This window comes from Perissodus microlepis, chromosome 5 (genome assembly GCF_051167445.1).
Source record: "Perissodus microlepis isolate ML-2025 ecotype Zambia chromosome 5, ASM5116744v1, whole genome shotgun sequence".
NCBI classification, from domain to species: Eukaryota; Metazoa; Chordata; class Actinopteri; order Cichliformes; family Cichlidae; genus Perissodus; species Perissodus microlepis.
The window spans coordinates 3185395-3200750 of record NC_140465.1 but is presented as its reverse complement, the minus strand read 5'-3'; the positions used below and the strand labels follow the sequence as shown (position 1 = coordinate 3200750).

The following is a 15356-nucleotide window of genomic DNA, read 5'->3' as shown; positions in this document are numbered from 1 at the left end:
GCAAAGAGTGGTGCGCTCAGCCGAACGCATCATTCAATCAGAGCTCCCTGACCTGCTGTCCATCTACACCAAGCGGTGCAAGTCCAAAGCTAGGAAGATTATGTCCCAACAATGGACTCTTCTCACTGTTGAGGTCTGGGAAGCGCTTCTGCTCCCTTAAGGCCAAAACAGAGAGAATGAGGAGGAGCTTCTTCCCCCAGGCTATTCGGGCCCTGAACCAGGTGTAGGACTGGACTCTCCCACACACGTCACTATAAGACTGGACTCTCACACACATCACATCACCACACGCACCACCACACATTTCCTATAATCCTATAATTCCTATAATTTATAATCTTTATAATCTTTATAATCTCTTCTGCTATTTGCACATTCTTTACTGTAAATTCCTAAGTTAATTTGTAAATTTTGTAGTAACCTGTAAATTGTAAATATTGTAAAACTTTTTTTCTGTCATTTAATGGTCGGGCATTGTACAGCTACAAGCATTTCACCCCCATGTCATACTGTGTATGGTTGTGTGTGTGTGACAAATAAAATTTGAATTTGAATTTGAAATTTGAATTTGAAAAATATCTTTATCTGTTTCAAAGCCTCCCTATATACATTCCGAATGCTTATTTTAAGAAATTGGACTCTGTAATTACATCATACCTTTGGAACAATAAGAAACCACGTTTGCGTAAAACACATCTGCAAAAGTCAAAGCAAGACGGAGGCCTGGCTCTACCGAATTTCCGTTATTATTACTGGGCCTCCAATTTACGCTGTCTGACCTACTGGCTGCACTATCAGCACGATTGCAGCGGACCCGTATAGGTAGAAATGGAGAAGCTCTCTTCTGGTTCTTTCTTGCTATCGTCTGTCGTAGGTGCATCTATCCCGTTGCCCAAAAGCCTGACAATTGAGAATCCTGTAGTTAATAATATTATCCAGATATGCTTTCAGTTTAGAAAACATTTTAATCTTCTGAAGATGTGCTTAGGCAGCCCAGTAGCTTCCAACTATGTTTTTTCCCCTTCACTGTCTGATGGCACATTTCAGGGCTGGCAGAGGCGAGGGCTGAGAACTTTAAAAGAACTATTCATTGATGGCACGTTTGCCTCATTTGAACATTTGACTAATAAATACAACTTACCCCCTTCTCATTTTTTTAGGTATCTACAAATACGACACTTTATTTCAGGCTCTATCCCAGGGTTCCCGAATAAACCCCCTAATGATGTAATGGATGACATTATGTGTTTTAACCCGGCTAAGAAAAAGGCCATATCATCAATACTTGTTCTGATTTTGCGCCTGGGTTCTTCTTCTATGTCTGCAATTAAGCGATCCTGGGAAGAGGATCTTAGAATCTGTATTACTGAAGCAGACTGGGGCAATGTTTTAAGTAATATTCACTCGTCCTCCATGTGTGCAAGACATTGCCTTCTGCAGTTTAAAATAGTGCACAGGGTCCATCTCAGCAAATCGAAATTGGCAAAGATGTATCCCCAGATTGACCCAATGTGCAAAAGATGTAAATTGGCAGAGGCCACCTTGATCCATATGTTTTGGTCCTGTCCCAAAATACAAAAGTTCTGGACGGATGTCTGTGAGGCTTTGTCCAAGACTAAAAATAAAAAATGTGAACCTGCTCTGTGAAGCACACACATTATACACACACATTATACACACACATTAACAAATACATACACACACACACACACATATATATTTCTATTTGCTTCAGTCAGCTTTACAGCAGTCACAGGACATTTTCTTCAGGAAATGCTCTGCCGTGATTAACCAAAAAACATTTAAGAACACGAGGAACAGGAGGAAAAGGAGAAAATAAGGAAAATCTCTGATCTCGTTTGGAACCACATGTCTGTAATTTTTTTTTCTCTCAAGAGCCCAAATTTAATTATTTCTTGTAATGTCCTGGAGCCATTTGACTTTTCATGCCGGTTTGTATTTGGTATTCATTTTAAATAGGTTGGGTTTTCCACTGGGACATTTTTATCACCTTGGATGTACTGAGGCTGACATTTTCTGTGGGTTACTACAGCTCCATTTTAAATTAAACCATGTGGAGAACTGAATGATATTACAGACATATACTGTAAGTAGGAACCAATGAGGTTTGTGTCCTGGAATACACACTATATAGGCTGGAATGTTCTTTGCTCCTGCAAGGTTGGTTTTAACAGTTGGTTTTAACAGTGCTACATAATGGAGCACAGCAAAGAAACAGATGCTCGATTGTATTTGTGAAACAAATAACGACGTCTCTGACATGTATCTGTCAGCGTGAAAGTACTCAGCACATCCCCTCTTCCATGTCACACACAAGCACTTACCATCAAACTCAGCAGGGCCCACTCCTACTATGATGACAGACATTGGCAGAGAGGCTGCCTGTGGAAGGAGCATAGAATGAATACGAGACAGATTACAGTTCCCCCACTCCTTGAAAGACAGTTTTACACAGTAATGCAGCAATATACAGAATGGCATACCAGTGAAAAGCTAGCTTTACCTGATACAGTTTGACTGAACTTCAGTTGTGGGGTTTTTTTTTTTCAGAACATTATGGAATTAGTACCAGTCTTTGGCTCTGCCTGTTTCTCTTACTTCTGCAGTAGCATCTAATTTAAGTCCAATACAAACACATTTCGTCGATCAGACACTTGGTAGTTAACCACAGTATCTGTAAATCAAAATATTTTCCATCCATCCAGCCATCCGTTCTCTTCCATTAAGGTCACAAAAAGCCAGTCTGTCCGGGGTAACACAGAGAATACTTACATTCCATATTTCCATTATTATTCGTTTTAATATTGATCAGTACAACTTTGAGATTCTCTACATTGCATGCTAATCATGGCAATGGTTAAAATAACTACCTAGTTGATCCCTAATAATTTAGACACATACACATACCAATAAAAAAACTGTGTGATCAGATAGAGGAAGTGGCTGACATCTAGAAGTCCTACCAGTGGCTGGACAAAGTTGGATTGAAAGACAGCACAGAGGCACTGATCATAGCAGCACAGGAACAAGCTCTGAGCACAAGGTCCATAGAGGCTGGGGTCTATCACACCAGGTAAGACCCCAGGTGCAGGCTGTGTAAAGATGCCTCTGAGACAATCCAGCACATAACAGCAAAAACATCAGTGCCGAGCATAGCCTGGAAGTCCTGAAGTGATAATGGGATATGTGCCCCAGGATGGTTGGGAATGACCGAATAAGATCCCGTGGGACTTCCAAATACAGACGGACAAACTAGTAATGGCCAACCAACCGGAAAGAGAAGTGGTGGACAAGCAGAGGAAGACAGGTGTAGTAATAGATCTATCTATACCAAATGATAGCAAAATGAGGAAGAAGGAACACGAGAAACTCGAGAAATACCAAGGGCTGAGAGAGGAGCTCAAGAAGATATAGAGGGTGAAGGCAAAAGTGGTCCTTGTGGTAAACAAGGCAGTGACCTGGGCAAGTGGCTCCAGCATATCTCAGGAATGACATCCGAGATCTCTGTCCAGAAGAGCGCAGTCCTGGGAACAGCAAAGATACTGTGCAGAACCCTGAAGCTCCCAGGCCTCTGGTACTCCACATGTACTCCTCCAAGTGTGGGTTGAGGCAAGACTTTGTTTATGTCAGCGCTTACAGCTGTGACTGGTGAGTCTACATGAGGTAATCAACTTCTGACCTTTTCCTCCTCTTCTTTTTTTCCACGATTTTTTTATTTTTATTTCTGTTCATATTTGAGTCACGATTGAGCCGGGGGCGATCGTGGCTCAAGAGTTGGGAGTTCGCCTTGTAATCGGAAGGTTGCCGGTTCGAGCCCCGGACAGTCTCGGTCTTTGTGTCCTTGGGCGAGACACCTCACCCGTCGCCTGCTGCTGGTGGTGGTCAGAGGGCCCGGTGGCGCCAGTGTCCGGCAGCCTCGCCTCTGTCAGTGCGCCCCTGGGTGGCTGTGGCTACAATGTAGCTGCCATCAGCAGTGTGTGAATGAATGGGTGGATGACTGGATGTGTGAAGCGCTTTGGGGTCCTTAGGGACTAGAAAAGCACTATACAAATACAGGCCAGGCCATATTTTAAATCTAAATGACTTCTGAAAAAGCAGGCACTTTGAGGCACTTTCTTACTAACAAACACTTTTCAGACTTGATAGCTGCGTTCATCACAGTATATGCTATTATACAAGACTTTACACATCATATCATCTGTCTTGCGTTGATGTGGATCCCACTGATGTGCTGCCTCTACATTCAATTAAATGTTCTGTGTGTAGTGTGCTATGTATACTCACATTGACAACTGCCTCTTTAGTCTGAGCCATGTCTGAGATGACGCCGTCTGTGATCATCAGCAGCACAAAGTACTGTGAGCCATCAGTCACTTCTGCAGCACTCCTTACAGCATAAAACACACAAACATGCAAATGTTAGGCCCCGAACATGTTCCATGCACACATGCCTGAGCAAAACTGTTGCTTTGGTTAAAATAACCAACAGATAATATTGTTTTATGTGCATGGGATATGGGCATGTTCAATTATGGCTGATCACCAATAGAGGCTTTGAAGGAAATGCAAACATCAGATGTAACTTTCTCTGGTTTTTTTGCTCTCTGTTGCAAAGTACCTGCTCAGAAGTATGATATTTCAGGTGACTACAGTGTGTGAGATCAATCTTTGAAAGTTCCTGCATTTGTGCACATATGTCTAACATGTTTTGGGTCTTTTGATTTATTTGTGTACATAGATATGCACTTTGGTATGTTATCATACATCACTGATGTGGTGGTATTAAGTATTGCAGGTGTGCTGTGTTCAATATCTGTGTGAAAAAGTGATCTAAGCATGAAACAGCAGTATCCAACCAAGTTCTTTGAATCAAATGAGTGAAACTGCAGTCGATCAGAAAATTGCTGAAGTGACTTAAATAAATATAGACATTAGTCTGATATACTCTAGCGGAAGTCCCGTAATAGTCTAAATACAAAATTTGAGACCACAGCCAAATGTACTCTACAGTAATATCTTTATTACACAGGAGGTGGTCAGTGAAGAGGGGAAAACATTTTACCTCCTTATTTGTTTAATATGGTGATAGGATGTGGGAAGGAAGGGTCTAACCCAAACCAAAAAGTGACTGAAACCACAGTCTTTATAAAATAAAATAAAAAAAGATTCCAAGCCCCCCACATTTTTGTTTTTTGTTTTTTTTATAGTGGCCATAATCCTTTTTGTAGAATTTCTGACATTAATCTCAGAATTCCAATGATTTTCTGGAATTCTGGGGAAAAAAAGATCCCCCCATTGTTTTTCAGTGTACCTAATTCTCCTCCAATCTGGGAATGTCAGAATTCTGAAATTATTTTGTCAGAATTCAGATTTTTTTTCCTGATAATTCTGAGAATAATATAAAAATTCTGAAATTCTAAGAAAAAAAAAGTCAGAATTCTGAGAGAAAAACTGACTTTTCTTCCTTAAAATTCTGAAAATAAATAAATAAATAAAAATTCCATCCGCCTCCATTGGTTTTTTACATCCAGCATGCAAAACATTTGAGATGACAGACCCACTTACACAGTAGGCTAGTATGTGTAAATGGGTCTTCATATGGTTTATTAATTTACTTACTTAATTTAGTTTTTTAATTTAGTAAAAGTAGCCTTTTTTAACCCTCTGAGGTCTAAATCGTCACTGGTGGCAGCCCCGACTCTAGCCTGGAATCCTTATGTTTTGGAGACGAGCCAAAATGACTTTTTAGGAAAAACATGTTTCAGTTACATTTTTTTAATCTTCTGATTGACAAGACTCAGCAGAATATTTTCTTAAAGTTATATTTTCCCATAGCATTACATCACATAAAATCATGACTTTAAACTCACCAAAATGCTAACCCTCTGAGGTCAAAGTCATCACTGAGGATGAGTCCAACTCTAAACTTATACTATCAGAATACATGATTTTAGTTTGCATACAAAACTGTCAAAACTTGAAATAATAAGAAAAAACTTCCATCTTGCACACAAAATATTTTCATTTTCTCAAAAGATGAGCTTTTGCTTTTCTCCAAAACCTAGGACTAGGGTTTGGGCCTACGGTTTGGGTTGTCACTGAGGAAAACTTAGAGGGTTAATGTGTCTAGTGTTAACACAGGAGTGTGCTTCAACAAAAGCATCTTTAATGAAAGGCACCAAAAACATCACACACAGTATTTTATTAACTTGGCATCATTTAAATTTTGGGGAATTTTTGTAGAGCTATTTGTTTAAGCACCAGAATATACATAAAATATGCTTCAGTGAGGAATCTTTTCTTAAAAAGATGATTGTGAATTATCTCAAGTCTGCAAAATGCAAATATCCAATTTTCTCACTTGAAGGAAAAAGTTGTTGACTAGTTTTCCTGTTTTGTCCTTCCACTATTTTTTTTGTCTGAGAAATGCTGATAACGCACTGCCCATTTTATACCCAGCATCACCAAATATACTTTTATTAGAGATTCACACCTTTTAAAAGAACGACTCATACAGCGTCACCAAAGTAAAAAGTTTGGGACTAACTTAGAGATTAGACTTTTAGAAAGTTTGTTAATATGGCCCCAAATGTCAAAAACCAAAAAATTATTGTTGGGAAACAATTTTCTAGACAGTGTGCAAAAAGTTCTATGACTTAATGCACAACATGCCTCTCTTTCACATCATGTAATGCTTCCTGAAACTGCATTATGCTGATGTGGAACATTTCCCAGCATATTAAAAAGTGACCCTTAAAGGGTTCCCAGTGCCTTAAAATATAAACACCAAGGATGAGTGTCTGACAAGCTGAGATCAAGAACTCATTGTTTAAACTACCCATTTATTTTTTCAAATAATATTTTTCAACTAAGCTGAAGCTCACTCATCTGCATCACTACCACTTTCCCACACAGTCAATCTCCATATTAGCATCATGACTCTAGTCCAGTCATCATCCTGTCTGGCTTCTTTGAGCCAATCAGCCTCCACCTTGATTGGTTTAAATCTGTGCTCTCTGCCATTCTCCCTTTTAGACTCTCATTCATGCAGCCCACCTTCTCCCCATCTCCATATCGCCTCAGAGCTCCATCCAAACCTCAGGCTGCATCCTCACCAACACCAGTGTCTAGACTCCAGGGAGTCCTGTTCTAAATCCTGTCACTGCTGGGATTGCGTTCAGCCATGATGGATCATCAGAGTATGCCTGTCTGCTGCATCCCTCTCTTTATGTCCTCTTGTCTTAACATCCATTGATTTAGTTTTTTCTGGTTCTCTCTCTTAACTTCTGCTTGCAGCCCTGCTTTTTCCTTTTCTGTCTCTGTGGAATAATGGGAAAGTGTGTAAACAGGTAAAACAATGAAACCTGAGAACAAGATAATGTCAGGAAGACCTGAAGTTATTCTCCAATTCTCAATTCTTGACTTTGTTTTCATTGCCATCATTGCCATTTCTTCCATATATCTTTAAGGATTCTGTCACTACTATGTCTCGCTGTTTTGCTCCTGAAGTCTATGTTATCTTGGTGATGACATAGGTTTCAGAAGCTTCAAAGCATTAAACTGTACCTGCATCCTTCAGTGACAAGATTTATATTATAGATCATCAGTCTATATAATTTATGTATCTGTTAGAATTGTTACTCTTTTGTCCCCTGAATACTAAGATTTAGGATCTCATAATGTGGAGTGTGTAGGGTGAGGACTCAAAATGCAGGATACCAAGACCAAGTTTAACAAAAATGTCATGTTTATTGTGTAGCAAGCAGGAGATTGGACCCAAACGCAAGACTCAGAACACGGAGGGATGAACTAAAAGAGGCAGCTTTTAATGTATGTCAAAATACAGGAAACAGAACATAATAACTAGAAACTAGGAGACTAAACTTGGAAACAGAGAAGGAAGAACAAAGAAGCTGGAGACTAGGAGTTTACCAAGTTAAACCAGGAGCACGAAAGTAGCACACAGCAATGAGAGGGTATAACAGGGCAGAGGAAGGGGAAGACTGAGGACTAAAATACACAGGTAGGATAACGAGAGGATGGGGAACAGGTGGAAACACAGCTGGGACTAATCAGACGTAACCAGACAGGGGAAAAGCAAAACTCAAAACACTGAACACAGGAAAGGGACTATCAAAATAAAACAGGAAACATGGGACAGGCACAGAGGCACGGACTTGAGACTGAATAGAGTGAACACGGAGCGCATGGACAGGAGTGACATGAGACACGACTGACTGGGGAACAAGAAAATAAACATGGAGAGAACTAAACCTACACTAAGTATGAGGGGCACAGGAACAAAACCCAAGAAATACTAGAGAACTTAGGGAGCTAGAAATACAAAACAGAAACCAAAACACTAACAGTGAAAAACCATGTTGAAATCAAAGATTAATAATAACATAAAACACAGGGTACCGGCCCAGGACCGTGACAAAGAACCATAAACATGACCAAAAACAGGGAGCAGGAAAGGCCAACAAACAATAAATGACAACTGAGGTAGTCAGCCCAGCTCCTGAGCAGAGTAGAAGGACAGTTCAGGGGGTCAACCTAGAGGAGGAACTCGGAGGTTGGCCTGGACACAGAGCAGGGGGGTATTAAATTTAGTTCTTTGCATTCTTTTGGCGGCCGAAAAAGACTGGGCTCAGAGTGGTCAAAATTTAAAAAATGATCTTTATTTTACATTTCCGGGAACGGAGACCGAGCACACAAAGACACAAGCTCAGGTCTGAAAGCAGCAGCAGCCAGCATGGTTATATATATATATATATTTCCACAGCACGTCACACACACTTTCTGTCTGCACCTCCTGTGCTCTGCAAAAGCATGCAGTTTCCTGTCAGTACTTTTGGCTCAGACTCAGATTTCTTAACAGGGGACAGACCTCTTCAGAGGTGTGCATTGAAGATCCTCTGATTCCCTTGGAGGAGACCAATGAGGGAAGGAACAAAGATCTTCTGGTGGAGGCAGTGAAGACCCTCCATAGGTTGGACTCAAGGCCAGAAGAGGTGATGGAGTGCCTCCAAAGGCTTGTCAAGCAGCTGGCATTTGTGGAGATGACAGTACCCTTTATTTGCTTGGCAGGTGACTGTCGTTGACATTGGCAGTGGATAAGGGGCCTCTTAGGAGGCTTGGCAGGGGGGTGGCAACAACAGACATGAAGATCTCTGGTACTTGGTGGGAGTCTGGCAGCGATGAAAAAGGCAGAGCAGATGGGTTCACTCTCGAGACTTGGTAGAGTGCGGGTATTGGTGAAGCAGGGCAGGGAACCAGCCGCTGAGGAGTGGCCAAGCACAAGCTCAAGAAGGCCAACTGTGAAAGCAGTATCCCTGTAGAGGCCTGGCTGGAGGCTGAGATGGAACAAAGGTGGTGAAAACAAAATAAGTCCGCAGACCAAAGATAAAGGGAGGCCATCTTGGGTAAAACAAGATCTAATGGCTCAAGCAGCTTGGGACACTTTGGCTCAAGCTCAGACTCAGACACTTTGGCACCCTCTGAAGACACTAGAGGCTCGGGATATGCAGGGCACACAGGCACCCTGGGCTGGGGCTGTGGCACACTGGACACAGTGGCGCAGCATCACCTCAGACTCAAGATATTAAAACCACTCTGCCAGCGCAGAAACCAGGAACAAAGTCTCTGGGCTGGCCAGTTCAGATAGCTTAGGGCTAACCAGCTAGGGGTTCACAGGATGCTCAGTGTGAGTGGATTTACAGGATACTCAGAGGACTAAGTCATATGGGGAGCTGCCAGACAAAATACCATACCATACCTAACCCTTGGGCAAAACAGCCTCTTAAAGGATCCTATTCATGGTGCAGGAACAGGCTGGGGCCTACTGACTTTCCTCCTTTGAGCAGGGATCGACCTGGCCTGGTCGAAACCTGGCCTTAGCTGACCCAGGCGGAGAAGCAGGCAGCCTTCATTGCAGCGATGGATGTAGTCCTGGTGTCAGTCACCCTCGGAGCAGTCCCTCTGCATGTCCATCCATAAATCGATTAATCCACTAATTCGTCCTTCCATCTGTCCATTCAGTCACTAGCTGTTCCCTGCCCTTTTACACTAAGGAGTTATAGAGAGCAAGGCAAATGTTTCTTCAAAAGCAGTTTATATAACTTTATTTAACCCTTTGATATATACCACTCAGCTGAATAAAATAAAACAACCCTCATGTTTAGCGTATCATTCATTGCCTGCAATAATAACACTGTTGTTCTAATAAGAGCAGCTTTGTGACTATAAGTAGTTATGTACATATGGATTACACCATTAATGTTCCCCCTCTGCTCTCTGTCTTCATCACTATTCTTAACCTCCCACATAGATAACAATGAAGAAGTAGTGGGTGAAGAGGTGATGGAAGATGAGGACACAGAGGAGGAGCAGCATGAGCAAGCACTAGAAAGGGAGGAAAAAGAGCACGGTGATTTTTTTGAACTGCAGTAAATAATAGATAGCAGCAAAAAGAAATGGAAACAGATGGGAGAGTGAGGAAGACAAAGAACAAATAGAGAAGACAGAAGTAAAAGAATGCATCAAAGAAAAAGTGCAAATGAAAAAGAACGTGTGAGTACAGGAAGTGAGATTAAAAGAGAGAATGCATTTTCTGTTCTTTTTCTAAACGGTTGGCAGTTTTGAATCTCACAGCTTAACAGTACTGCTATACTCATTTGATTATGCAACCACAATCACACTTAACTGGGACAGGATATGATTGCTTTATATGAGGACTAAAAATACAATAGTGGGCAATAAACAACCACAATCCATTAAAAACATAACACGAGCTGTAGTTTTGCTGTAGAAAAGTTTTAAATTCCAATTTGTTCCTAAATGAGCTGGTAGACTATGATGCAGGATTAAGGGGGAGGATGATGTGGATGCGCAGTTGTTCAGAGGATGTTGAAAAACAATAAAAATCACAGTGTCTGTCACATATGCCTTAAATATTTCATGAGAAAACTGTATTAACAGTTAAATGGAAAGGCAAAATAAAAATCTTAATTAGGTACAGTTATTGAAGAAAAGTACTAGGCCACCAACATATTGTATCTACAGAAGCTACTCAGACATGAAAATTTACGCCATGAAGCTCCTGGTCACAATTTTTACACGAATACTAATGCCCATCTGCAACACTTTGTGGTTTGCCATTTTGTGGTTGATAAATGCTTCCACTTTCCAATAATGCCACGTACATGTACAGCTGATCATGGAATGTCTAGGAGGGAACAAATTGTACAATGTGTTGCAGAGTTGTCATCTCATTAAGGTACCATGCAAGAATTTTGTGAGTTCTTTGGAGCAATCTGTTCTTTCACAAATGTTTGGTGCTTGAATTTATCCCCCCACACCCCATCCCTGCCCACCTCACCAATCTGAGCCATGGACTGAGTAACCCTCATCACTCAGGTCACTCACATACAGGCTCTATACTCAGACCAAGGCCTTCCAAGCACTTTGCTCTCTCTGTCTTTCTCTTGTTTTGTACATGTTCCTCTAGTTTGTATATTTCCTCTTGAATGTATATATCTCTTCTGTTTGTTATTTTTTCCTGATGTCCTGTACATTTGGTGTAAAGAACCCATAATTTTGTTGTTCATGTATAATGGCAATGAAGGGCTATTCTATTCTATTCTATTCTATTCTACTCTATTTTATTCTATTCTATTCTACTCTATACCTGTGGTAATGCAACTGAAAACAGCTGAATTTAAGATGATTTGACTTTTGTCTGTATAGTGTGCATGCCAAACACTATTTCCTACTGAAGGAATTATTGTTATTTTTTTCTGTTTGCTGGTATTGCTATCACGTAACTGCCAAAAATGCCCATGTAGTGCCATTATTGTTTTAGCTTCTGGTGGGGATTTTTTTTTACTTTGTTGCTATAAATACAGTGTTTACTTACATTTTATCCTTCTTTAAAGTTAGTTTTCAGTTTCACTTTCTTACAGTTACGTTTAGGCATCAAAAGGAGAAAAATTTATTTGAGTTTCACAAAATACACACAAATAAATTAAATTAATGTAACTACTGTGTGGAGTTTATTAATGTAGCCAGTTATTAAGATACAATGGCAAACATCCAAATGAGCAAAACCTCTTTCCTCAAATTATATTATCCACTCAGGCACTCCTGATGAAATCGATTCATCACGGCTCACTAAGTCTGACAAGTCCCAATACTCCTGGTGTCATCTGTGTCCTAATGCGAGTCCTAATCTGTTTTCACTTATTTCAGTTATCTCTTATGTGGACGTAAAAACCCTCTATAAAGATTCTAAATGTCCATATTGGAAGCTCTTCCACTGATAATAAGAAACAATTATTTATTTCTCAAAAAAAAGAGAAAAGCATAATGGGGATCAGGAATGGAAGTGTGCATCGGGATCTAGCAATTATAACTTTAGTCAAAATACAGACATTTAAACCTGCCAGCATAAAGTTGCTTAGTCTGTGTCTCAGAGACAAACACACGTAACTGCACATACCATGAGTGGATGGGAATGCTTCAAAAGGGGCCTCAGAATTCTTCAGCTTTTAAGATTTTTTTTTTGTATAAAAGTGAAGCCGGTGATAAATCAGTACATCCATCAATGAGCTGTAGAAATTACAGCTATAGTTAAATTGGTAAACAAGTTACTTACGTGTTGCACAAATCTTTCACTCTTTAAAATAATTTTTTTTTAATTTATTCATCAAAAGATAAACTATGCAAAGGCAAATATTTCACCATGAACTCCATTTAAATCTCTAATCCTATAAGGCAAAATTTAAAATATCAGTTAACTAATAAATTATGGTTCAATTTTAATTATAGTGAATTAGTTCCAGCTGTGCTGTACACTTTAATGACTAAACATTTATATAGAGTTTATTTTAATTCAAAACATTTGTTTGTTTGTTTTTACTTCAGTAAAAGTTCATTATTATAGAATGTACATACACTGTAGTATTACTACTTGTATATAAGTATAGGATGTAGTTGATAATCAGCATTTGGGTTGTTGTTTATCACAGATCCAAGTACCTGTCAGAAATAGCTCTATAACATTGTTCTTGTCTCTTTATGAAAACTATTATGATTTGTAAATAAGCTAATATATAAACTTATCAAACTAAAATTAAAAGAACTTTAATTGTAAATAAATATTTGAGCAGTGACAACAGGCAACAGAAAGATGTGTCCTTTCCCTGTGGTCAGCAGGCTGGAGACCAGAGTGAGGGATCTACAATAGGCAGAACTACAGTTAATCCACTGAGCAGGCTGAGAAGTCTTAACCACAAAGCATGAAAACTTAGCAAAACTAGCATGCAGCTGATACCTTCGGATTGCCACACAGAGAAGCGTGATTGATCACTCCGTAGAACACATCTCCACTGCTCTAGAGTCCAGTGGCGGTGTGCTTAACACCACTGCATCTGACACTTCTCATTGCCCGTGGTGATGTAAGGCCCGGATGAAGCTGCTTGGCCGCTCGATTCCATGGAGACACATGAAGTTTAGAGGTCTGTACCGATTGGCTCTGCAGGAAGTTAGCGCCTCAGCATCCACTGACCCCTGCTGTGTGGACTTCCACTTCATGGTTGAATTAGTGTCATTTTCAATCACGTCCACTTAGTTATAATACCCCTAACAGTTGACTATGGAGTGTTGATTGTTGGGGTTTTCTCTCTGTTATTGTAGGATCTTTGCCTTACTAAGATATTGAAAGTGCCTCGAGGTGACTGTTGTAACTTGGCTATAAATAAAACTTAATTGACTTGAATATGAAGTTATTATGGGCCCTTTGGGTGAGTTTGAATGTAAAAAGTATTCCTGCATGAGAAGATATTTCTGTCTTACAATGAGAGAATGTGTGTGAGTAAAGCTTTGTCTCTCACCGAGCCACTTGGTTGATGACAGGAGCAAAGTTGGTTGGACCATACAGCTGAACAGTTCGCAGGCTCTGAAAGTAAGCCTCTAGTACACCTTCAATCCCAACACAGTTTGGGTTCTCGGAGTTAAAGTTCTGCAGAGAAGAAAATTCACTTTGTGAGGGAACATTCATACTGACACCAACATTCAATGATGCTTTGACCTACCACTAGAAATCCTGCAATACTGAGCTCCACTCTCTGTCTGTAACTTAACTTACCTTTACGTCCTTATATTTTAATTTTATAGCACTCTAACCCCAAGGGGATAAAGTAGAATATTTTTCTACTGGTTTGACTGGCAATTTCATCTGTATGGTCTCCTCAAAAGCTAATTATCTTTGTTTACATACTGCTGATGTACATAGCTATTATTCACCATACACTATAGCTTGAGAAGCAACCAATAATCAGTATATACATATACACACATATCAGGCACAAATACCTGATATATGACCTAAAAGAATGTCTACGTAAGTATTCACAGGCTTTGTTTCCACTGATAATCTATCAGACGATCAGTGGAAGTCATGTTTCTACAACTTGGCTGCAGTTCACTGACTGTTGCTATGACCGCAAAATCTACTTGAGATTTAGGAGCAGCAGCTTGTTCATATCATGCATCCTGAAGACATTATCATGACCAAGTCAAGGAGGGTATAGCATGAAAGCAAATGCAGAGGAACGGCAGCTATGTCCTAAGTTCATGACTCAGTATTATCAGGTTTATTATATTTACCCTCTCACAGTTAACACTTGTTAGCTCACAAGATTGATAATATGTAGAAACCTTTAAACCTTAGGATTTGACTGTGTGCCTCTTTGACCATAAACTTCCTGTTTTGTAGTGTGTCTAGCTGCACAATTCGCAGGTAATGTTGCTATGAAACACCAAAGGAAGCTTCACAATAACTGGTATTTTACTGAGTTGGGCCCATGGTAATATAAAAACATCCTAGAACAAACTCCCCTACCTCACCCTCAAAGTAAACGTAGTGTTTTGATAGCACCAATTTCTGGGACATACCACTAAGTGAGACAAATACTCTTGATGGATTTTGGTTGTTCATTTATTCATAAATTTAACAATGAAAGAAAGTAGCTAATTAAGACACACTAAACTTAATTGTTCAGGTCAGTTGAATCCTTTGAAGGTAGGATTTTCTTCCACACACTGTGTATTCAGCTGGAAGATCACTGACGCCACTTTATGCAACTTGGTTTAATTTCTAGGTGTTCGTCCAGCCTGAAATGATTCTTTAGAGACCAGAGATATGTCAGCTTCGATATTAACCACGCTGCTTACATATCTTAAACAAGTCATGTTAAAATAAGCAACATATAAGCTGCATTTTAAAGTAAATCATTAACACAAGCATGTCAGACCTGTGAGAATTGTTTTTATCT

At 39.9% G+C, this 15356-nt stretch overlaps 1 protein-coding gene across 2 annotated transcripts in view; it reads right to left on the bottom strand.

The window, feature by feature from the left end:
- LOC146386388 (copine-9-like) overlaps window positions 1–15356 on the bottom strand; it is a 252328-nt gene that overhangs the window by 19845 nt on the left and 217127 nt on the right. For both annotated transcript variants that reach the window (XM_084927401.1, XM_084927403.1), the window contains 3 exons: window positions 13914–14041; window positions 4306–4408; window positions 2346–2403 (listed from right to left, as the gene is read on the bottom strand). In XM_084927401.1, the coding sequence (XP_084783527.1) occupies window positions 2346–2403; window positions 4306–4408; window positions 13914–14041 (289 nt within the window). The remainder of the gene's footprint in view (window positions 1–2345; window positions 2404–4305; window positions 4409–13913; window positions 14042–15356) is intronic.